Genomic DNA, 25,098 nt, shown 5'->3' on the forward strand with positions numbered 1-25,098 from the left:
ATATCCAGCAATAATTCTAACATCGGCCAGCCCCATCCTCTTACAAATAACCCAGCTTCACAGAAGAGCCCCACGGGGTCCCACTCACCCACGCTTTCCAGAGTGGGACGCTGTAGGCATCGTCGTTCAGGGCACCTAAAAAGCACAAAAAACTATTAGCTATTGCTGTGCTTGAGAGAAGACACTAGCTCCACGAGCCCTGCACTACCACCTCACCTCCAATACTCATTCAGTTCCTGGAACTCGCTACCATCATGCCAGGGAGTGACAGGCTCCCATCAACCACCCAAAGGGGACCGCTTCTGGACAGCCCCCTCCCCTGCAGTGACTATAAACCCGACCCCGCGATTCCTAACCTTGACCCCTCTACACAGACCCTCCGCACCCATCGTCCCTTTCTCTTACCTTTCAAACGGCTGGGGCTCTGAAGCACCGGACAGAAAAGTAACCCACATCGGCTGACGGGAACCTTGCCAAAACCACCAAGTTCCTCCTCGTCATCTGCAATAATAAACAGCAGTGCCACCAGAAATAGGACGTCAGCTAAATACCAACCCCTTCCACAAGCTCCTCATAACCCCCGACTTGCCCTGCTCACCTTCTCCTGCCACACGTTATGGCCACCATCGCTTCTGGCACCTGAAATACCAGGAGACACAAAATTACTGTTCTGCTTGCGAGATCGAGCCTCCTCGTTACCCTCCCGTCTCACCTCCAGCACTCTTCCCCCTCCAAAGGTGGCAAGCCCACCGCATGCAAAACCAAAAGGAAACGCTTAACCGAGTCGATGTAAAAATCTCTGGATGAGCCAGCCCGCAGCCATCTCACCTTCTCCGACCGCTCCTAGGAAGGTGCCTTTGTCCCTCCGATGCTGCGTGGTGCCTGCAAAAGTCAAAGGAAAACCACACGCTGAAATATTGCCTCAAACAACAGGCAGCCCACTGTGGTGTCCACATCCTGCTCGGTCTTACCTTGGCCCCTCACCCATCTGCCTGCCACCCTTGCAGGTGGCTTTGCCCCCCCTGCCCAGCCCTTCCTCACACTCGTTTCCTCCTTCACTTCCTTCCTCCACTTATTTTTAAGAGGGATGGGCACCTGAAGCCATGGTGAACAAAGAAAGCAACATCAGTGGGCTGGGATGTTTCTGTAGCCACAGGGTTCCCCATTCTTATGTGCCATGAAAGAATACCAACCAACAGTATCACCAGTAAGTCCCACATCAGTAAACACTAACCTCTTTCAGAACGCTGAACTCCTCCGAAGAGCCCCTTGGTGTTCCACTTACCCTCTCATTCCAGAGTGTAACACTGCATCTGTTTGGGGAACCAAAAAATACCAAGAGAGAGCAAACCACTGCACCCACCAGAAGCAGCCTCTCCTGCTCCTCTCACCCAATAGAGCTCCAAGCACGACACAGCCCCTGAGCAAACTGAGCCCCTGAGTAGAGGTGGAGGCTTATATACCCTGCCCCCCCCCCCCCCCCCCCCACTGCCCTTCCCACAATCCATTGGGAAAGCCCCCTCATCAACCTGACTGCCCACACCTGGGCTACCCCAGCCCCAGCTGGAGCCCTTCAGAGAACATCATCCCCTGCTCCGGCCACAGCTGGGAGCTCAGTCCCCGGGGGCTGCCAACACCCTCCCAATGCACTCTGAAAGCAGGAAAATGTTCATTTAGACTCCTCAGAAATCCCAGGAGAGTTGGGGACAAGGCTCAGAGCCTGAACTGAGCCAGAAAAATAAAGAAAAGGTAAGAGAAAAGGAGAATGAGGGAGAGAGAAAGGGGGAGGGGTGGGAAAGAAGGGCACGGCTACACCCATGGGGGTAGGAGTAGAAGGACAGGGCCACAATGACAAGAAGGGGGCAGGGAACCAAGCCGTAATCATTGCTGCCTGTGAAAAGTCACCTGCCCCATGACCGTCCTGGCTACCGTCCCAGCTCACCACAAATGCCCATCCAATCCCAATGATTGTGATGCAATCCCCACCCTCTTTGGCTCTAATCCCGGCCTCCTGAGAGTGGACACACCCTTTGTGTAACGCCAACCCCACCCCCTCTGAATGTGCGCACGCTGCTTTTGTGTTAATTTCCGCCATCCTTGGACTAAGCACACCGTGTGTGATGAAAACCCCTCCCACTTTGGGTGTGGACATGCCCCCTTTCTTATACTCCCGCCCTCCTGAGTGGACACACCCTCCATGTAATGGCAACTCCACCCTATTTGGTTGTGGACACACCCCCTTTGCATTAAGCACCACCCTCCTGGAAATAAACACCACCCCTGTGAAGTAAATCCCCACCCCATTTCAGTGTGAATACGCCCCTTTGGTAAATAGTAACACCCTTTCATGTGTTGGCATATACCCTGTCTGGTGTTTCTGCACCGGCTGTTGCTCAATATGGCTCCAAAACTCCATATGAACGGGCCTGGAAAAAAATGCAAAGAGTGACCACTGAAAACTTTGGCTGGCCCTAACCGTCACATGGAACCCTACCCACAGCACCACCAACGATCGGGCTACAGGGTTGCATTTTACCACAAACCTCGAATCTACCAGCCCTTGGTGGCCACTCTCAATAGGGCTCCCAAAGCTCTGAACGAACGGGACTGGCAAAAAAATGCAACAAATGACCACTGTGAGGGTTAGGGGTGGCATCTGGGGTGCTGCCCTCTTCTTCTTAGCCCCCCCCCCCCGCCAGTGCATCTCTGGTGCTTCTCGGGTGGGTACCCAGCTCTGATGGATTGCATGAACAAACCGAACCAGAACAAGGTACCCCTGGGCTGGGGCTGAGCTCTCTGATCCCAACTCCCTCCCCTCTGCCTGACCCCTCTCTGTTCACTCTCTCAGCCCACCCCAAAATTCCCCCCTCCCAGCCCTGGGGCTGTTCCCAGGAATAGCTGGGTTTCAGTAAGGGGAGGAGCTGGATGCTGCTGTCCTGCAGGAATCAGCTCCTGCTGGAGTTCAGCTTCTGGAATGAGCCCCTACCCCACCAAGGACCAAACATCTACAAGCTGAGGACCTACAAGGTGAAGGTGAATGGATTTTGGGACTCTCCCCCCCCCCCAAAAAAAAAAAATTAAAAAAAATCTCCAGAGCAGAGCCCATCTGGCTGCTCACTTTGGGGTTTTTTTTCTCTCCGCTTTTTCCAGCCAGGGACCATGGTTTAATGGGGTAACAACTGGTAAGTGATTTATCCCGACCCAGAGAGAGCCAACGTGGGAAAAAGATTCCGGGGGGGGGGCCCTGGGGTGACTCCCCCCACCCCATTTTTCCTGCCGTGTGCCAGGGCTTGAGCCATCAAGTACAGGCAGGAGAACCAGGAGGGTGTGGGGGGGTTCTTCTCCCAGACTGGGGAGCTCTACGTCGTCCACCACCTCTGGGGTAAGAGAAAAACTCTCTTGGGGGGGCCGGGGGGAGCCCTGGGTGTCAGCCCCCTCATCTCCCCTTCAACCTACATGGACCTGCAGTCCCTGCAGGAAAACCAGGAACGCAGCCTGGAGGAAAAGGGGCTGGGATGAGAATGTCTACTACACAGGTGAGAGGGACCCAACACACACCTTGCAGACCCCCCCTTACCTCAGGGACGCCCCCCCCCCCATCTTGGGGACTGCCCCCTCAAGCTGGGGATCCCCCCTCCTCACCTCTCTCTCACTTTTTTTCCCAGTTCCACTGATCTGGACCATGGAATCCCGGATAATTACTCCCCTCAAGATCTCCCCCCTGCAGTGATTTTGGGGGCAGGCTGCTGCCCAACCCTGGGTGGGGGGGGGGAACCTCAATCCCTGCCTGCACCCCAACCCTGCTGGGGAGGGCTAGGGGGGGTGTCTCTTTTTTCCCCCAAACCTGTGGGGGGGATGAGAGTGAGGAGGGGGTCTGCAGCTGGGGTCTGCACAGCCCAGCAGCCCCACAGACCCCCCTGAGGGCAGAGTCTCTATCAAGTGTTTGCTGAAGGGATGAGAGGTTTCAGTGACAGTGCTGGCACACAAACATTCCCTCTCTGCACCCCCTGCAAAAGCAGAAACGAGGGAGAAGCCTGCGGGAGGGGGAAGGGTGTGGGAACCCCCTGAAGAGCAGCTCCCATGCTCCCTCCTTCTCCAGGCTCTTCTCAGAGTACAAACACAGGAATAGGCTCTGTTGGCAACCCTGGGACTCCCTTTGGAAAGTCTCCAGCAGGTGAGATAACCCCTGTCCGGCACTGCTTTTCAGAAAGACTTTGGGTGGTTTCTGTGGGCTTTTCATGGCACGATTCCACCTGGCAGCATCACCTAGCACTGAGGACTCCTCTGAGCTCAGTGTGTGGCAGTTCTCTTGATGCACTTGAGGGACAAGGTGGCACCACCCTGCCTGGGACCATAAAGCCCCAGGAAATTCAGGGATATCCTATGCTATTGCCTCATTGAGGCTGAGGCTGGGAAGAGGGAGCCCAAGCCCTGTTCCTGCTCTTCTTGTCAACCTTGTGACTCAACAGTCCCATTCCCAACCTTTCAACCCTGCTAGGAATTTTTGGGGGATCTGCCTTCAACCCTCAGAAAATGTTGGAGGGCTGGGGTCTACTCCAATCTTCAAAAATGGGATTATTTTAAGGTTCTCGCCTCACGATTCCCTACCCTGCTGCTTTCAGCTGGATGCATTCTGCTTCTGTAGAAATTCTTCGCTCCCTTCCCTCCCTCTATGTCCATTCAGTGCAGGTTTCTTTAAAGGCATCATTCTACTTGGGGTACAGCACCTTCACCAGTCCTGGGGTTATTCTTCCTCAAGCACCAAGATTCCTGCAGACCACCACCACCACCACTCTGCTGGCAAAAGTGCTGGGCTTTCAGCATTTATTTCTCATAATTAACCAGTGCTCAATAGTTCAACAGGATGGCATGCAGGTCAAGCATTATTTTTTTTTTATTTTCAAGAGGAGGGCTGTGTGATTTCACGTGGCAATACCTGAAGTGTTATAATAGACTAAGAGCATCCACCTAACTCTACAGTGCCTAATTCTCACTTCTGGTGTAACTACTGCATTGTAACTGGACAGTGACAGGAGACAGGAGCTGCTGCTGGACTACAGATGTTGCTTCAGAAACCACAAAGATACATAGGCTGTGTGTGTGCACAAACGCTGTGGCACTCTGTATCCCATAATACTTCAGCCCAGAGGAAAATCTTTTTTTTCTGTAGTGGTTGTGTCTGGGCCTTTAGGTCCCATGCTGAAATTCCTGTGCCTTGAGCTGCTAAAGCTCTTCCTTTCTGGGCAGTGGGGTTTGTGTTCCCCCCAAAATCTGTTCACTTTTGGCAAAAAGGAAGAAGGCCTCAAGCTGCAAGAATGAGCAGCTGCCTTCCACAAGTGGTTTGGCTGATTCCAGGGCTGTGTTTCCAGCCACAATCCCACTGTATTGCATAAATACCTATAGAATGGAGATGGCAGTGAGTGGAAGCTCCCTGTACACCAAAAGTCATTTTGGCAGTGACCTCAAGGTTTCCATGAAGCAGTGACACGAGGTTCAGAATCATCCTGGGAGCACTCACAGCTGTGCCACAGATACTGCCTTGGACAGGGATGATAAACAGACTGAAAAACAAGGTAAGAACATGGGCTGGGTGTGTTTAGCAGGCATGAGAAAGGACTCGAAGATCATCTTCTGCATGAGGAGAGTTTGTATCATCAGTGAGGTGGTCAACTGGACCTCAGTGCTTGCCACCCAAAGCTGGCTGCTCCTGGCTTTGTTGCTGGGGCTCTTCCCAGGATATTTGGAGTTGCAACAGCAGCTCTGTGAACAATCAGACTACAAGAGGTCAAGAAAAACCTGACCAAAAATTCAAACTGGAGAAGACAACAGTGAAAAGTAGGAGACTTTTAAAAACTATCACCTGCAGGAGATGTACATTAAAAAACAAAACAAAAAACCAAACCAAAATACAGTCAAACAAAAACCCCACAACACTGCAAGGGCAAGCAGCTTCCTTCTCTGGAAAGGGGGGGTTCTTCCACATTCCACACCAGGGATCTTGCTGCTTTAACCTTCTAGGCAAGACAATCACAGAACGTGCAAATCCTTCCCAAGGACAACACATGTCCCAGCATGGCCATCCCTTCAAGATCCTTACATTTGGCCTCAATTACCAGTGTGTCCCTGTGCCTTTGGGCCAGAACGGGCAGGCAGGCAAAGGGCAGATGCTATAGCACCAGTTACAAAGTCCAATGCAGTTTTCAATGCATGAAGCCAAAGGATTGTCACCAAACTTGCCTTCCATGCAAGTTTTGCAAAGAGGGTAAAGCTACACTCCAGCTGCTTCTGTCCTCATGATGGTTTTTTTGCACTCACTCCTTGCCTGAGCTGTAGATCTTCTGAACTGTGGCACGTGTCAGCTCCAAATCCTCTGGATACCGAATTTCTAGCTCAGTATTTGCCAGGTAGTGAGTGCCACTGAACTCAGAAAAATAGCGGCCAATGTCAGGGTGAGGGATCTCCCGAGGCTCAGAGTTATACTCCAGGTTCTCTGTTAGGAAAGGAAAGAAGCAGTTATCACCACATGAAATGGTCTGCAACAAGGCAAGAAATCCTGCACCTCTCTGGTCTGGTTTCTGGTCTCTGGAAACATTACCTCCTGCTGCTTTAAAATAAAATAAAATAAGAATCCAGGAAAAGGTGCACAGAGTATGCCTGCACAACTGCTCACAGAGCCTCATCCCTGACTTGATGCTGACCCCATTTCCCAGTGGGGTGAGAACTGCGATGCCCGAGACCGCACTGCTGGTGTTGCAGGAGTGGCACTGAGCTCGGATCCCCCAAGTCTCAAGGGAGAGGAGTTTCCAGGAGCCATCCCTCTCCAGTGCTCCGAGGTGAGCTGCCTGCAACAGGCTGTCCTGTAGAGGAGCCAAGCGCTTCCTTGCTCTGGGTCACTAGCTGTGCCTTCAAGCCACCAGAGTGGTGTTCTCAAGCCTCTCTCACACAGCAAAATCACCTCTAAATCCAACCTTCCCCAAGTTAAGAGGAAGCCCTTAAGAAGAAGGTGCTGATTCTTTCTTGGGCACCCCACTTCCTCCTTTGTACTAAAACACCACCATGAAACACAACAGTTCAACAGGAGAGGAGCATTAAATGCAAAGGTGAGCCCAGCTGAGGGTCCCTCTGCTCCTGCGGTTTTTGCACAAAGCACTGTGCCCGGGACAGCCCTGCAGGAACTCACATGTGCAAGCAGCAGTCCCCAAGTGAGGTCATTTTTTTCCAGCAGAGTGCCAGCCAGCCAGGTAGGAACAAAAGCTGCCTTAAGTCCCAAAGCCTAACAGGGAGGGAGGAAGGAAAAGATGGGAGGCAGGAAACATCACTCAGGAATAATTCCTCTGCCTCTGAAAATACTCAGCTCCCTCCAGAGAGCACAGAGAAGAGGCATTAATCCACACAGGCTCTTGGAAGCTGCTGGGTGGCAGTGTGAGCAGCCAAGAGCACAAGAGCTTTCTGCACCTCAGTGGGTTGGTGCAGTCCTGGAGGTTTGCAAAGAACCTTCCTCGTGCGCTGCACCACTGCAGAAAGGACCTGAGGCTCCAATCTGCTCTACAGTGAGCTGTGCAGGAAGGGAAAAGCACAGGGAAGAGGAGCTGGGAGGGGGGAAGAGCCTGAGAGGAGGCAGTGCAGCACTAGGGGGGAGCCTGAGGAAGCTGCTGACTTGCAGTTCTCAGCCCCAGGTGTCTGATCTGTGCTGCCAGCAAGCAAACAGAACAGAGAGGAGGGGACAGGCAGCCAGCAAACTCCCTGTGTGAAACAGGTGCTTTGGAATTAGCTACAGCTCAACCTACAGTTCTGCAGGGAGGACTCAAAGGGTGGTGCAATTACCTATAACGAGATTGCTGTTATTTCTGAGCTGGTTAGATAAAACTGCATGCAGATTCACTTAAGATTCTTTCAGTAAAAAACCTGCATCTTCTCCCCCAAATCAAATCAGTAAGTTATGAAACAGTCCTTTCCCAAATGATCTGAGGATGTATTTGAGAGAGGATACTCCACAAAGATTTCAGCAAGCAAGGACAAACCCTTCAGTTTTCCTCAGCAATATCAAAACACTCAGGTGCCACAGAGATGAGAGCATCAAGCTACAGCTTGGCTAAAATACACTGTGCTCTGGAACCAGCCAGCATCAGGCTTGTTTATAAACAATTAGACAAAAGAGATGAGATGACTCAGCCCCAGAAGCACTGTGGACAATTATCTGATTAGTTTCCACAGAGATGTGTATTTTAATATTAACCCACAGCACACAAGATATTTTGGGTTTTTTTAAGACTCTCTGAGAGGTCAAGAACTGCCTAGTATGAGCCATAAAGCTGAGCTGCAGGTATTCCCAGTCCCCACTTCACCTTTTCAGACTACTGGATATAAAGTGACTCTTGGGACAGTGAAAAACACCCTCACCTTAAATCTACAAAGGCAGGAGTGTCCCCTCCTGTCAAACCACCTCTGGCCCACACCTATGGGACCAGAACATACTCCACAGAACCCATGAAATGAACTGCCTTTTGTTCAGCATTTCCCCTCCAGCAGGTCCCAAATCTTCCCATAGCAGAACACAATCAGGCCCTGCAGCTGCCCTGCCAGCTGGGTGGGATGTCCCCATGTCACAGGGAGAAGAGCAAACATGAGGCAAAGAAACACCCTGTTTACAAGGTACAGAGTTACAGATGTATTTGCCTTTGCCTCTGAACCTCAACCTGACACTTCATCCTGCATCCTCATCTCATATTCTGGCCATCAGACAAGAACTTCCTTTCTTATGATACATTGCATAAAGAATGGGTGACAGATCCCTGACACCATTTTGTGCTTGCAAAGAGATGTTCTTTTTTGTCCTATTCTTCTTACTAGAGGTGGCACGAAAAGCCACTCTACCTGTATTCTCTGGCACCTTGGCACCTGCAGCATCTTGACGACAGCTGCTCAGAACCAGACCATGACAAGCAAGGATCCTGTTCTGAGGTCCTGCCCAAAGCACAGCTGTCATTTCAAGCAGCAGAAGCTGCTGACAGAACTTCACACCAGCACAAGTTGAATGACTTCTTTCACAAAGCAGTGATCATTATTTACACCATAAAATCAATCACATCCAGAACACATTTCTTGGGCAAGAGGAGATGACACCAGAGTGGTCCTTAATGTTCACTCCTAGCTGCACTGACTTCATGTGCAGCAAACAAAGCAGGCACGAGTCAAGGTCATTTTCCTTCCTACCTCCACCTGAACCAACAGTTTATGTTTCATACTTCAAAAGGTAAAACACTTGAGCATACCTTGCTCCTCATGTACCCCTAACCAGGGAGCAAACACAGGAGACTCCTGCTCACCTTGAGCAGCATATCTGCAGGAGCCATCCTCCACGAGGACGTTGTAGAAGGGCTGGTGGGGGCCGTGGGGGAGGCTGTGGACGTTCATATTCCGGATCCACTCGTGCCCCATCATGCAGGCAGGATCCCAGCCATAAATCACACAGTTATAGCCATACCTAGTGAAAAAAAGTGCACATCAAAGACTGTGAAAACTCCAGAGATAGCTTTTCTTTTTTTTTTTTTTTTTCTCAAGACTAATATAGCACAAACAGGATAGGAACCTCCTGTGGGCTGGCACAAGGTGGAGAGGAATGAGAGGAAAAAAAAAAAAATCAATTCAAAGAGACTGTGTGTATCCATGTATTTTGAGATGTGGGGAAATGACTAGGAGGGGCTGGAGAAACAGGAACAAACAGCTGAGAGCAAAGGAAAACCAAATGTGAGCAAAAGAGACAAGGAAAGAGATGGAAAGTCAGCAAGTGGGAGACCAGGAAACAAAAACCAGGGAGGGGATCAACCATCCCACTGTGTTGTGCAATTACTGCTGCGCCCATCACAGGGTAACCCCAAAACTGAACTCCCACGAACAAAGCCCTTGTATTTTCAGAATATTTGTGTGATTAATCATGAGGTATCACAACTGTCACTGCTGATGCCTTTAAAATATGCTCCAGATGTCTTGCTGAGTGGGAGGAGTGGCTGAAGCAAGGCAGTGCTGGCATGTCATGCTGGCAGAGCAGCAGAGGCAGGAACACAAAGCCTCTGCGCAGTGCAGGGTAATAATACTGCAGGGAAAGCTCCCTCAGCTGTCTCAGAAACCTTACAACCTCTTTTGAAGTCGATTCTGCTCCACAGTCCCTCATTAACTGATTCCTGGATGTTTCTCAGAGCTCTGGGCTGTGGGTATTTTACCTGTGTGATATATGATGACTCAGACAAGTCACCACACCAGCTTCTCTCTGCAGGCACACAGCAGTGAGTACACTTGCTCTCATAAAGGACAGGCAGAGCTGCTCCCATTTTTTTTTTATTTTTTTTTTTTTTTCTTACAAGGTACGTGGCACAGATACACGTGTCTGGCATTTTCCATTCCAGCTACCTCCGTGGCAGATAAAACCACGTCTCATTACTGTCAGAACAAACACTTCTGCACTCATTAGGGTACAGCCTGCTAATGAGGGGAAGGTTTTGAAGGGCTCACCTCTTGTGTTTCATAATCAACCCAATGGAAAAGCAGACTTCTTTGTGCTTCTCATCTGAACGATGCTTCACCTCGGGTCCCACCTCCTCTTTCCGGCGCTCGATATGGTCCAGAGTGTGCTGAAGTAAGTACCCCACAGCCCTGTGCTGGGATGGATCCAAGGTATGAATGTGCTGCAAGATGTCCAGAACCTTCAGCAAACCAAACCAAAAAGACAAGATTCAGAACAAATCTCTACAGCAGTCCCAGCCTTACAAACAGACACACTGCTGGAGTCAGTACCCAGGCCTGGCTGCCACCCCAGTTTTCCCTCCCAGGACTGAAAACCTTTGCTCTTCCCACACACTCCCCAGGAGCTCTTCGTGCTCGCTCAGCCTGTGGAAATCACAGCCCTCTCTTTCTGGATTTGTAAAGCTCCCCAGTTCCAAGGAAGGGCATTGTTGAGCACAGGAACTCCTCAAAGCCAACTCATACCCTCACATTTTGTAACCTCTGAGAACTGAGGAGACTGTGCAGAGGTTCCTGAGATGTTCAGAGTGCTGCTGTTGGTCTCCCACATTGCTGCTCTGAGCTGATTCCTCACTTCTGCTGAACTTGAGAACAAACAGTTTAGTTTGAAAGAGCTCCTCAGCATCCATGTGAGAGCCATAGGGCAGCTCAGAAGGAAATGTAAATAACCTCTGTGATGGGGTATCTTGAAATGGTCAACAACAGAGATCCTTCTTGTCTCAGGATGAGTAAACCCTAACTTAAAAAGTCCTCTCAAAGCAGCAAACCCTGTAGATCCAGAATACCAGAACACACTCTGGCACACTATCACAGCATCTGCTGCCAAGTTTGGAGCCAGGCAATGCACGTTTTAACCTATTTTTTTTTTTTCATCCCTTCTTATCAAAGCTGTTGTCTCAACATGCTGGGAAAAGCCAGATACACCTGTCCCAACATCAAATACCTCAAGTGCTGAGGCAATGTGACAAGTTTTAACACCTGGCAAAAAGGGCCGTCTCCTTGATCTCATGGTGGAAGTTTTGGTTAACCCTAAGGTCAGAGCAGCAGCAGCAGAAAACAAACAGAAATCTCAGGCTATTGAGCCTGAACATCAGCCAAGAGGTCAAGACAATAAATTCAAGAAAAAAGCAAACAGTTGAGTAATAAGGGATGAGAAGAAGAAACGCAGTTCAGGCTTCTTGGCCATTTTAATTTTCTGGCTGGCATCTTAAGGATGTGAAAATCCTGGAAAATTCATTCTGTCAGACACAGAGTCTCTCTGGCTCACTGCAACCCTACCTGATAGCCTGGAACAACTGGAGGCAATACTGAAAACTCTACATTTGCACGTTTTCATTGCAGCTCTCTGCACATAACACGGTGCAGAGAAACTCCATGTAAGACACAGCTGTGGGATTGTATTATTTGTTATGAGGAGCAGCAAACTGCAATTATGGAAAGCCCAGGTGCTTTTCAAGCACATTGCTGAGTGCAGAAAGGGAGAGAAGATCTTTCAGCGTTCCACTTAGCTATCCCCTATTTAAGTAGCTGGCATTTCGGCTCAGTAAGTCCCCCTCATACACAATTTCTTCGTTTGTGCTGTTTTTTCCATGGCTTCTGTGGGAAAGGAGCAGCAAACTTAGCACACTTTGCTCTTCAAAAGGAGGGCAGCTTCTCCAGCAGCCTTTATGTGTCAGCTGGTTTGTTTGTTTTCTGCTCTCCTGTCCAGCCAATGCTGCTGCCCCTTCACCCAAACCTCACGTCTGGAAATGCTCAGGCGCTGCTCAAGCCTGTGAGCTTCACTGAAGTAGTACAGGAAATTTGGATTAGGGAACGCCTCTCTGAAAATGTTCTTTCTTCCCTAAAGGAAGAAATTATTATTTTTTTTTTTAGCTATCCTGCACTTTTCTCATATTCAGTGAAGGACACCGGATGACAACCCAGACAAGTTGTAGGTCTCTGCACCTTCCTTCCCACATTCACAAGATGGATGGGTTCAAGCTTCTCAGCTACAGGCAATACCAACACTCCTGTCCTCATGGTTCTTTTTTAAGTTGCTTTTTCACACTGATTAGCAAAGGTTTCAGAGTAGTTTTGATCATGTTTAAAAAAAAAATAATTTCCTCAAAGTTTTCTAAGTTGATTTTTCCTTTTACTTGAGTCCTGCAACTGGTTTTAGCACCACTACCGCAACCTAGCCATAAACCAAAAAGAATGCTCTTATAATTCAAGTCCACAATCTTGGTTGCAAGATAAACTCTCAGACTTGGGCAGTACATCATAAATTATGACTCAGACTCAAGGCTTTTCACAAGTCCCCCCCTCTAGGGCACCCAGGAGGGAACCATCCTTTTTTCTCTGCTTCACATAGTAGAAATTGATTCTCTGAAATGTGATAACTCGATCCATAGCATTTATTACAGAAGCAACTTGTGGCAGACTGTAATGCAAGCTGACGTAGTCCAAAAATCAATAGCCTGGTGTTAATAGCATTTAGACTGTCAGAAAACATATGACAGAGTGGTGAGGTACCTTTTCTGGCCAGATTCCCAGGTGGAAGTATAACCTAGCCTGGAGCATGAGATGCTGCACATTGTCCGGATACATGGCCAGGTATAGATCCAAGGAGTCTCTCAAGAGCTGGTAGGACTGGTCAGTGCTTTCTCTGCCAGCAAAAAAGAAACTCAATTGTAAAGCTAGCTTTGCAAGCCCTGTTTTCCAGTGTGCTGATGTCTGGGGATAATCACAAAAAATGCTGCTAGAGGTACAGGCACGCTCATTCAGTGAGAGCGACTCTGGGACAGGCTGTCACTCACCACATCCTGTACAGAAAATGCTACACAGCTCATCCCTGGGCTCTGTCCTCCTTCTCTACTGGCATTCCAAACAACCCTACATAGAGAATTCCAACTCCCCATGCCATTTTCTTGGCGATTCCCCATGCAAGGGGGTTGGAACTAAATGATCTTTAAGGCCCTTTCCGACCCAAACTGTTCTATGATTCTGTGATTCCTTTTGAAATCTGGTTTTTTTCCTCCAGCTTAATTACACCTAATGCAATCTTTTCACTCTGTGATTCCTCTCAATGGTTACTTGGGAAAGTGACTATCAGGGACATCTGCAAATCAAGCCAGATTTTCTACAAACCTTTGAAACTGCTCTTTGAGTATGGGGTTATCAGACCATAAGGAAGGTTTCTGCTTCTCAGGGAAGAGTGCACAGTCCCTATCAGCTTTCCACAAGGAATAAAACAAAAAAATGATCTGTTTTCCGCAGGGGAACTGCTAAATATTCCTGTTTCCACACAAGACTGCTGCAGGTGATTCAAAGCAACCAGACAATACAATGGGACACATGGAATTTTCAAGATCCTCTGGGGTGACTGCCACCTTTTTAAAGCACTGACTCCCACACTGGGAAGCAGCAGTTTCAGATATGCAGATTTTCATACCCTGGGCCCTTGCAGGGCAGAGGATTCTCAACTCACCTCTTGCCAAGGTTCAAAAGGTTTCCCACCATCCGTTGCAAGACCTCTTTTGAAGTCACCACTCCATAGAACTCCTCTGTCACATGGTGCCCAATCAGGTACTCACACTCCTTCACTGTCAGCTGCTTCCCCTTCCCAAAGGCATCGATGTAGGTGTAGTCAAAAATATCTGTGCTCCTAAAAAACAAGGAAATTCAATTGTCATGAGGTGTCTCATGGTAAAATAAGATTTCCTATTTTTTCCCTCAGCACTTTGAAGCTGGTTTGTAAAACAAGACTCATTCAGACCTCAGCTCCCTCCCTCCTGGTATCTTCTGTCTCTGCTCTGAGCTTCTTGTTCAGATAAACACATATAGGAAAAGACAGAGAAACTACAGGGGCTTTTCACTCCATTATGTCAGGTTTTTTTTACACTGGAAAGTGTAACACAGCCCACACATAGAGCATCTTCAGATGTGCCAAAAGGGAAATGTACAGACAGAACCCTCATCTGAACTGGACTGCTGACATCACTCACAAAATCCAGATTTCTGTAAATTGACCATGGTCTGGGTCAAAGATGTACCCTGCACTGACTCAAGAGAATTAAATGAGTGCACAGAACAGCAGGAACGGTCTCCAACAACAGTTCTGTAGGAAAAGTGATGTGAAATCAGCATCAAAGGAGAAACATCACCTCACAGTTACTATTATTTCCTACTCAGGAAATCTGTTATCACTCAGCAGCAGCACAGCTCTGGGTAGATTTCTTTAGAGGTCTGATCTTTTCCCCCATATAATTACAGGTGGAAAATAACACCACATTCTGGAAAAAGGCTGGAGCTGTACATGCTTTCTGGCTTTTATCATCATGGATGCAACTTCAAAATTCAGCAGATCACTTACCCCTCTTTTCCTTGGCACCATCGCAGCAGGAAGTGGCTTGGGAAGTTAACTGGTTCCAGTTTGACTCCCAGATGCCTGGCAATTGTTAAATACAGCACAGACAAACTGATGGGAATTCCTGTCCTGCGGATCAAAACCTGGGGGATAACAATGCGATAAAACTATGTGAAGTATTAAGAAAAACACAAAACCCCAAGGTTTGGGTTTTTTTTCATTTTTAAATTTTTTTTCCCTAACATACATGTACCTGGTGAATGTAGGAATTCAGGGAGTTATAGTAATCCAGCTCATTTCCTTTATATTTCAACTGCTCATACAGGACACAATTCATAGCATCAAGTACCTGCCTCTGAAGCTCCACTTCTGGAATCAGGACCTCTCCTAAAAAACACATGCAATGAAATAAAGACTGAGGAAACAAGCGTACATAACCCTTTTGCAAGAACCAAAATTCTTCATATGGATTGAGAACAAAAAGATTCGTCTCAATTCAGACACTCAGGAGTTGACCAGGTCTGGGAAATGTGCTTTCTCTGCTGGAGAAATCCAACTTGGCTGCTCCAGACACACAGGTACAGGCAGATCACTCATTCTCTCTTTGGAAGGCAGCAAATGTTAAGGCAGTGCTGAAAAAATATCTGAGGAGCAAGATGCTGCCTGACCTGTGGAGATGTCAAAGCACATACCTTGTCCATTGCTGCTAACTTTGAGACTTCCAGAGGAAAAGAGGCTGATCCCCTGTCTCACAGCTTTGTTACAGATATATAAGGACTACTTAAGACTTCAGGGACAAATAGGAAAAAAATTCCCCTCCCAATCTTTTTTGCTTAGACAGCATCAGATGGACAGACAACCAGGCTTTTTTTTAATTTTCCCCTGTGACTAAACAAATGACTGTTTCCTCAGTGAAGGTTTACACAAATATAAGAATATTCTTGCCAGGGGATAAAGAACAACAGCTCTTTAAGCTGCAGTCATTCAAGAGCTGTTTCACCTTGTCTGCCTGTACATAGACTTGCAGAAATGCTCTGCCTACATTTCTGTACAGTACCTGCCTTGGAAGCCACGCTGGGGTGCCTTGGATTTTTGGTCCTCAGGACTTTACGAACTTTATCTGTGATATCATCCACCTGTGCCTGGACACTTTTTAAGCAGATATCTGACAGGGGGTTACAGTACTGGTCAATTAAAACAGCACCTGGAAAAAAAAAAAACAACACATTATGTAAGAAACAGGACTTCAGGTTTTTTGCTTGGCTTAGTTTTACAGACTCTTAAGTTCCAGGCATGCAGCAAGCAATTGCAGCAGAACACAAGAGGTTTTATTTGAAAATCTGCAGTCAGATATTGGATAAACCACAATGCAGAGAATAAGCTGATGTGATAAATGCCAACTAAATTCAGTATTCCCCTCTCTACCACCTTGAAAGGGAAAGCAATAGATTGGTACATCCAGCAGGTATGCTGCTAGACCAGGCCTAAACAGCCAACTCTCCAGGCACTCTGCATCTCCCAACTTGTTTCTGATTCAGAGCCTGAAACAATCTCAACTTTTGCTTCAGTTCTGATTTCTTCCTGCCATGTCCTTCACAACTCTCAGTCCTGCTCATCATTCCCTCTTTGGCTACATTCATCTTTCTCTTCCAATCCTGCTCTCCATCTTTATGACAAAACCCCAGTGCAACAAAAATTTTCATTTTCATTCTGCCCAAGCCTCTACTGTCAAACTTCTGCAGGAAAAAAAATTGCCCTTTCTCAGAGTTTTCTCCTTTTCATCCCTGTTACCTCCAAAGCTTTCGTACTATTCAGCCTCTGGAATCAAGTGTATTCACCTGCAAGGCTTTTGCATGGCTCATACCTCTTCCAGCTTCCCACACTGCTTGGTGAGCAGGTCCATGACCAGAGTGTTTTCAAGGGTTTGAACAGGACCCCAAAACATGTCTTCATTTCACAGTGCTCTCCAGGCTGAGCAGGTGAAGCTTAACAAAACACTACCTGTTGGTGCTGCAGTAACTCCACAGCAGAGCAATGCATGTGGTTTGGACCACATGATTTAAGTGACACAATCAACTGCCTCAATTATTTCCAGAAAAAGCCACTTTGGGCTTTCTCTCCTTGCCCTAACAGAGTCTGTTCTGCTGTTGCCACTAACATGAACCAGTTTTCATGTTAAAGCCTCTTTCCTTTTACATTTTTGAGGGCTGTATCATGAGTAAGGGACTCTTCTAAAGACACTGGCATGTCCCTCTTCTCCACAGGAAGCTCAAAGAAGAGAATAATCCACCAGCCTGGGGACAGAAATTGAAGAAAAGCCTTTTCTTTTTTCACAGCAGGTGCACGTGACTGGACATCCATCCATTCCCAGCTTCAACAGTCCAGCTGCTCCAGAGAAAGTCACAGTGCACAGGCTATGAGCTGTAACAACCCCCCCCCTGCCTGCAGCTTGCTCCTTGTCCTTATCTGAGAACCTCTTGAGAAAGGAGATAGCAGGGAGCTGACTGGAAATCACATCACTTGAGAGGCCCCGTGGGCCACAGTGAAAATGTTTCTGTAACGTCAGTGATTCAGGATGCTGAGCCACTGCTGATTTCCTCAAGCATTGTTCAAGACCCAAATGCAAGTGTTTGAGCTCTTTCTCTGCTGCTTTTCAGCTCATTTGCTCACGGGTGATTCTTCAGCACACAGCACTGAGAGCAGCCAACACAATCCTGACATTCTGATGCAACCCTGCGCAGCTCCCGCCGGCTGTTCAAACATACCACCTGAATTCTGAGCTACAGTCCAAGGGCTGCTTGAAGCAGAAGCAAGGAAGGCTCTCTCCAAGTAAAACAATAATGGAAAGCTGTCATTAGGTGCTCCACATGGGATTTTTGCCAAGACTTACCCTCCAAAAACGACTGCTGATCAGTCGGGCGCTGAAGATACTCCTTCAGATTTTTTAATATATTCTGTTGCCGTAGGAAGTATAAAATTTTCTTTGCATAGTACTTCCAGGTGAGACCTTTCCTGCACAGTTAAATACAAAAAGTAGTATAGTGCACTCAACAAGCACTTTAAAGTGTGGAACATTTGATTTAACTTTTCCAGTGAATACAGATCTTACAATTTTAAACTCTTGCTTTTCTAAACAAGTCTGACAAAACCCTTGGCACCGAGGAGTCAGCCAGGAAGATAAATGTTAAAAGGAAAAGTCACTAACAAAAAAACCCCACAACTTGCAAAACATTCTTGTATCATTTCTGATTTTTATCCTGTCATCAGAAAATAATTTTGAGAAAATATAGTATTATGGGAAACAACACAGATGCTAATTAAAGTATCTCCGGAACATCTGATTAAAATCCTCTATTTTAATCATAAAACATCACCCTCTGACTGGATCCCTCTGGAATCAATGTGAAAGCATCCTCTCACCATTAAAAATAAACTGATGAGGGATATGGATGTAGAAACATCAGAACACACACACAAAAAAAGGAAAAACTCCTTCTCAATTAACAAGTGAGGGCAGAGTGCCCAAGAAGCACTGGAGAGCTGATCACTACCCAGATAAGGTTTGGAGGGGTCACCTGAAATATGACAGACCAAGTCAGAAACATCAAATATCATGAATCTAAGCAAGCTTTGCCTTCAGCAATGGGTTACCCGGTGCCTCACTCAGCACTTTTACATCAAATAGTTAGGAATGGCCCTATACCCCCCAAAAAAAACCAATGGGAAAATCCTCCCAGTTCCCAGGTCTGCCCTTGCCATGCGTTTAGAACAAATCCAGTTTCCTCCTTCAGAAAAAAAAAACCCAAACAAACTCTTTCCCTGCTCTCATCTCCTCTCCTCTAGATTGGAGGTCACATCAGCCTTCTCCATCCTGCTGGACAGGAGAACAGTCAAACCTCATAACACTTTATCCTCCCTGGGATGCTCAATAGGCACAACTGCTTTATTGGGATATCTTCCAGAGAAATGATTTAGCCTAATGCTCCCGAATGGCAATGCCTACAGCTTAATCAGGGTGTAATTAGCATCAATTCTGCTTTATGGGGAGGCATTTGGCCAATGCAAAGGCTCAAAAGCTTTTTAACCAGTTGTCAAATGAGAGATGTTTAGTCCAGTTCAAATAGAGAAGGTAATAAACTGGATGGGAAGAAGCAGAAATGAGATGATTGCCAGTCCAGTTCTGTTTTTTTTTCAAGCCCTACTAACAGCCCCTCTAATCAGGGCTATTAGGCTCCATTAAGAGCAATCTATTACTGCTTCTTATCACCGCAGAGTCAGCAGGGTTTAGAGGCTACCAGCAGAAAAACCTCCAAATAAAGCAGAGACTTGTTCACCTCACCCAGTGAGATGAGAACACCCAACCCAGGCAGCTGCAAACCACAAGTTTGATTTATCTGCTTGGCAATTGCCCTCTCTGAAAAAAATTACAGAGTTGCAAGTTTTGCAGTGGCCAAATTAAACTTAGTTGCTTATCTGGGGACAAAACTTGTACCAAGCAACAAAAGGAGGAAAAAAAAGAAAAAGCTGTAGTGTCATCGAGCAGGGATGGCAGTGATCAGTGAGGATGCCTGCTTCCCTCCAGTGCTGGGGACTTGTCCTGCAAAGCAGTTCAGCAAACTGATCCCAGCTTAAATTAAAAAAAAATAAATTAACATCAGCATGGGGACTCCTTAAGCCACAGCCATGAGAGATGAGAGGACACGGAACAAGTCATGAGAAAAGTCATGAACTGGCACAGAAACAAGCAACAAACAGCAGCACAAAGCCAGAGGAACTCCTTTGTTTACATGGTTTCTTCTGGGAATATTAAATTTGTTCTGAAATTAAACACAAAGCAATGATTCCCAGCTTAAGAAAGGCTGGGGATGTTATTTCATGAGACTGACAAAAGGGCAGAGGTGTTCACCATGGTCCTTTAACCAGTGAAAGGGGAAAATCCCTCCCATTTCTCATCCCTCTCTTTCTTACCTTCCTTCCATGTTAAGGATACACATCAGCTCATCCTCAAAAAAATGACTTGGGCACCCCAGAGTCTCAATGTCACTGAATCCATCACAGGGGACCTGTCAGACCAGACAATGAATTATGCAGAGCACAACAGATACTTTCCAAAAAAACCCCATGATTTCATAAAAAGCCTCAAACCCAATTTTGTTCCATTTTTTAAAAAATTATGCAAGATCTTAAAAAATGTCCAATTGGTTTTCAAGCACTCCCTGTCTCCACTTCCATTCTTTTTTAAGCTTTGATTGAACTGTAAGAGATTTTTTTGCTTTCAAGCTTTTCAGGATAGGATACAGGCTAAAAGAGTAAGGAAAAAGTGATTCCCCTTGTGCTGTATCTCAGCAGGCAGGATCTCTGTGGGATCTAGTGGCACTGGGTTGAAAGTCTCTCCCCCTCAATTCTAAGCAGGGAATCAAGCTGCAGTTTCTAACCCCAGAGGAAACGATCCTAATTATGAGGCCCCTGGGTATTGCTGAACAGTGTCTCAGAAGCCTTTGCATACATGATTAAAACAAAAAGAATTTGGGAGCCTCTGCCCCTGGTTAATGCCCCAACACCTGTTTCTCCATGGTCACTGTCCACCTGCTGCAGCCATAGCAGGGCAATTTGGAAAAGAGTAGCTAAGAGATACTCCAAATACCCTACCTACCCCTTTTTTTCAAGGGGTGAAAACCTAGGTGCCAACCCTTGCTCAACAGCAGGTTAAGATGATTTCAGCTGGGGACCTCCTGCATCTCAGAGGAATTCTCTACTGGACCACAAGATATTTACACAGAGGAGTGGTTATTCTGTGGCTCCTGTGTGTACTTTTTAATTCTGCCAAAGTTACAGGCATTTTTTATGCCTGTTCCATAGAATTTCGGGTTGACCCAAACTGTACTGCTAGCCAAAACCCACAGCCACCACCTAAGCAAGCAGACAATAAACCAAGTGTTGCTCCAGATGCAGTAAGTCTGAGAAACTACATTTTCACATGGGATGCAAAAGCACCTTGGTGGCTTGGCTGGGGAAAGGAATGAAATAATCTCCTTTCCAATTCATTCAGTAGTGCTATGGTCCTGTTTTCAAATGCCTTCTGACAACCCAGAACATGACCTTGTGCAGTGAGATAAACTAAGAGGGTGTGCTGTGTGCCAACAAACTATTGGTCCCCCAAAGTTCCAAGAGTTCTGCACATGAAGCACTGAGCAGAGAGGTTTGAAAGCTGCAGCAGCAAGAGCTGAATGCAACATGCTTTGGACTCCAGGCACCTCTTCTGAAGTGTCTCTCTCCTTTTGGCTGCTGATCCAGCAGTGTCACCAAGTGAGGAAAGAGGAAAAATTTCTGACTGCAAAATTAAAAATGTGAGGAGAGAGGAAAGAAACTACTGAAAAGCATTAAAGAAGCAGCCAGGCCATTGCACACATGTAGAGAAGGTGACTTACATGTTCTGAGAAGAACCTTTTGGAGAATGAAGCTACAATCCTCTGGGCCTCCAGACCTGCATTGTGCCTTGCTTTGTACTCCTCAAGCCAGCAAACACTGTCTGTGTGGCTGTAGTATTTCAGCAGAGATGGCCACCTACAAAGCAAGACCAAAGCAAAGAGATTCATCAGTATCCCAGCCTCAGAGAGAACCTCCACAACAGCCAAACTTTGCTCCTTGTAGCCACACAACTTGAGAAGCTGAGACAACGCCATGGTACAACTTGAAATGTCACTGTGTAAATGAATCCAGTGGTGACTCCAGCACCAAAGCACAGCCCCAGCTGATCTCATCTGCCTACCAATGGGTATTTAAAAACAAGCTCTGCTGAGGAAACCTTCAAAAGATTCACACGTGGGTGTTTCAGTATCTGAATAGCCTAAACACTTCTGAGATTGCCTCTAGAGCAAGATAAACACAGGTGTCACATTAGCAGAAGAGATGAAGAAAAAAAAAACAATCCTAAAAAAAGGAAAAAAAAAAGAGATACAAAAAAAGAGATGCAAAAAAAGCCCCAAAGTTTGCCATTCTGAAGCTTTCTCACATTTAATCTAATGTCATCGAATAGAATGTGAATTCATTGTCCTCTGTTCTTCCCGCTACCTCGTGGGTCTAATTAAAAGCATGCACAAAACAGAGCTCCCTCTATTGCCCTTGCTGGTGGCATCATCTGCTGGAGGAAAACAGAGAATCCTCAAGTCAAATTGTGACAGTTAAGTGCTTCTGCAGTTCATTTTTGCTACAGGAAATAATTACTCTTTTACAAAAATCCACATCTGTTTGGTGTGGGGGTTTTTTGGTTATTTGGTTTTTGTTTGGGGTTTTTTTGTTTGGGTTTTTTTTTTTTTTGGCATCATCTGCTGGAGGAAAACAGAGAATCCTCAAGTCAAATTGTGACAGTTAAGTGCTTCTGCAGTTCATTTTTGCTACAGGAAATAATTACTCTTTTACAAAAATCCACATCTGTTTGGTGTGGGGGTTTTTTGGTTATTTGGTTTTTGTTTGGGGTTTTTTTGTTTGGGTTTTTTTTTTTTTTGGCATCATCTGCTGGAGGAAAACAGAGAATCCTCAAGTCAAATTGTGACAGTTAAGTGCTTCTGCAGTTCATTTTTGCTACAGGAAATAATTACTCTTTTACAAAAATCCACATCTGTTTGGTGTGGGGGGTTTTTGGTTATTTGTTTTGGGTTGTTTTGTTTGGGGTTTTTTTTTTTTTTTTTTGTTTTTTTTTTTGTTTTTGTTTTTTTTTTTTGGTGTTTTTTTTTTTTTTTTTTTTTTTTTTTTTGGGTTTTTTTTTTTGGTTTTTTTTTTGGTAAAAGCAATCTATACTTGCTTTACAGAGTCTGAAAGTCCAAAAGCTAAAACACTTCCCAGAGCTTACCAAGAATGGTTTGAAGGTTCAGCTGAAAACTTAACCTCTGGTAATGTTCTGGGGGCTACCAGCAGCAGCACCTTGTCTAATGAACTGTCTAATAACATCTAATACTTGCAATCAAATCAAATCCAGCAATACCCATACCTTCTCTGAAGATATAAAAGATCATTTGTGTATGAAATATAAAAAGAATCCACACGAATGGAAATATTTTTGGGAAAGAAAGCTGAGAGGAAGGCCTCATAATTTACAGGGGGGTTTACTTCACAGTTTGCAACTCTGTTAGTAAATACTGTCTTTTACAAAATATCTTTTCTCAACCACTTGAATTCCTTGGGCTCTTTTCAGGTTACTTATATGCATAAATATATATATATATATATATATACACACACATAAAGATATGTATACATCACCACCTTTGTGTAATGATTACTAACAACTGACCAAAAGGCACAGTTGTGTCTGTCCACCCAGGGAAGACTTTTTACTACCAGTTAATAATAAAACTACACCGCAATCACAGCTCCAAAATCAAGCCCCAGACTAAACAAACAACTTTCTAATACCCAACAGCCTCTCTCCTGGTGGATCCCCAGGCCTTCATCTACCCCTGAAATGCAGCCACATCGTAGTAACAATTACAGTCATTTATTTTAGGATGAGAGAGACCTATTGCTGGGGCTGAGACTATATTGAAAATTTTAGGAAGATAAAAGTGCAATCACTGAGGGTGGAACCCAGCCAGGATGCCAAGGGCAATGTGCAAACTCCTGCCAAAAGTTCTATTCCCAAAGACAGTGGAGAGTTAATCACCTACCACATTCAATTTCAGCTGCTGGATCTCAACCACTTTTAAACTTTCAGGTTCACTTCAGAAATTAGAGCCCCTGAATTGGTGAAAGGCTCTGGCCAGCCATCCTCAGCCAGAGCTTGGTGAATGGAGGAAGCTCTAATTGTTCAGGAGCCTTTCTCACCCGTGAAAAGAAAATAATAATCCCCTCACTTCAGCAAAGCTGAATTTTAGAAGCCAACTGGCAACTAGAGAAAGCAATATTGCTGCTTTTCCTCTGCCAAAACACAGACAAAACCAGGTAGCAGATGAGCCTGCCCCATCCTAGACGGGCTGGCAGCCCCACTGGGGAGCAGTGACTGAAACCACCGTGGCAGAAAAACCAGGAACAATAACACTGAGATTTTGTATTCCCAGCTAAGCAGCAGCTTCACTGGTTCCGAGACATCCGGGCTGCAGGTGCCCTGTGCCTCCCCGAACCCACCAGCACCAAAATTACCCCCGAAGGGGCTGAAATTGGCACAAAAGCCCAGCAACCCCCCCCCCCCCTCCTCCCTGCAGTCCCTCGGGAGCTCAGGGCTCCCCCGGAGACAGAGACGGAATCCCGGGGACGGGATGGGGAGGGGGCTGCGGGAACGGACCTCCTGCGAGCCAGGGGCCGATCTGCCGGCACCGGGACTGGCACCGCTCTGCCGGGACCTGTGGGCTCAGGGGGCCAGAGGGAGGGCTGCATCCCGGCTGTGCATGCCCATGCCCGCACAAGCCTTCCCAGAAGGGCTCCCTCCCCCCGCAGGGATCGTGCGGGGCCAGGCAGAGGCGGGAAGCGCCCTGCCAGCAGCCCAGGCCCAGCGGACGGAGCTGAGGCCCGGCCCGAGCTGTTCGGCCCCGGGGCCCGCTAAGCAGAACCCCGGAACCCTTCCCTCTCCCCGAGGCGGCTCCGGGCAGCGCAGCCCCGTGAGGTGCCCCCGGTGCCCACCTGAGGCGGAACCGCTCCCGCCAAACCTTGCCGCGGGGCTGACACGCCTCACGCAGCCGCCGGCAGGTGCACGACACCCGCCCGATGTCGGCGGCTCCCAGAACGTCGCAGCAGAGGATCAGCTCCAGCAGCTCGCCCGGCAGGTCCGTCAGGCTCATCCCTTCGCTCTCAGCCTCCGAAGAACCCCGCGGACCCCCCGGTTCCGTCGCTGCTCCGGGGATCTCCGCGGCCGGGCCCGGGGTCTCCGCCGCCGCCATCTTGGCTGTTTACCTGACCCCCACCCCCCGCCTCCCTGCGCCGGAGTGGTTAGGGAGCGTCTGCCGTTTCCGGCGCGGAGCAAAAGCGAAGGAACGGCTCCGGGGAGCGTCTGCCAAGTGCCGGCGGTGCCGCGAAGCGAAACATCTCGCTTGCTTCTTGCGGGCACTAAGGGAGCGTCTGACAAGTGCCGGGCGCACAGCCCCGCGCGCAGCCTCGCCAGGCCCAGGGCAGCGACGGCGGCTTAGGGAGCGTCTGCAAAGTCGCTATCGCCGAGAGAGGCGTCGGTCCCTAGAACGGGAAACGAACCTGTGGCCCGGGGCTGCACGGAGCCGCGTGGGTGCAAGTGGCTTCTGTCCATCTCCCCG

At 47.4% G+C, this 25,098-nt stretch overlaps 1 protein-coding gene, 1 long non-coding RNA gene and 1 pseudogene across 3 annotated transcripts; 1 reads left to right on the forward strand and 2 right to left on the reverse strand.

Annotated features, from left to right (window-relative positions):
* LOC139805107 (uncharacterized) lies at nucleotides 1-957 on the reverse strand. The gene is made up of 4 exons (XR_011729684.1): nucleotides 781-957; nucleotides 599-639; nucleotides 406-501; nucleotides 1-135 (listed from the first exon to the last, which is right to left on the reverse strand). It is a non-coding gene; the product is annotated as an uncharacterized lncRNA (long non-coding RNA).
* Nucleotides 958-1,912: 955 nt separating this feature from the next.
* Nucleotides 1,913-3,730, forward strand: LOC139805298 (protein NipSnap homolog 1-like; annotated as a pseudogene).
* Nucleotides 3,731-4,807: 1,077 nt separating this feature from the next.
* FBXO21 (F-box protein 21) lies at nucleotides 4,808-24,948 on the reverse strand. 2 transcript variants are annotated; one of them, XM_071762798.1, is made up of 12 exons: nucleotides 24,476-24,948; nucleotides 21,292-21,427; nucleotides 19,832-19,926; nucleotides 17,754-17,875; nucleotides 15,921-16,067; nucleotides 15,117-15,250; nucleotides 14,870-15,006; nucleotides 13,985-14,161; nucleotides 13,030-13,162; nucleotides 10,510-10,700; nucleotides 9,327-9,484; nucleotides 4,808-6,490 (listed from the first exon to the last, which is right to left on the reverse strand). In XM_071762798.1, exons 1-12 carry the CDS (start codon nucleotides 24,730-24,732, stop codon nucleotides 6,312-6,314), a joined length of 1,866 nt encoding a protein of 621 aa, XP_071618899.1. In that variant the 5' UTR covers nucleotides 24,733-24,948; the 3' UTR covers nucleotides 4,808-6,311. The 2 variants fall into 2 exon arrangements, with proteins under 2 accessions (XP_071618899.1, XP_071618897.1); XM_071762796.1 differs by having other exon boundaries at nucleotides 15,111-15,250; nucleotides 24,476-24,771.
* Nucleotides 24,949-25,098: the final 150 nt, after the last annotated feature.

Source organism: Heliangelus exortis, chromosome 19, assembly GCF_036169615.1.
Source record: "Heliangelus exortis chromosome 19, bHelExo1.hap1, whole genome shotgun sequence".
In the NCBI taxonomy this organism is placed as follows: domain Eukaryota; kingdom Metazoa; phylum Chordata; class Aves; order Apodiformes; family Trochilidae; genus Heliangelus; species Heliangelus exortis.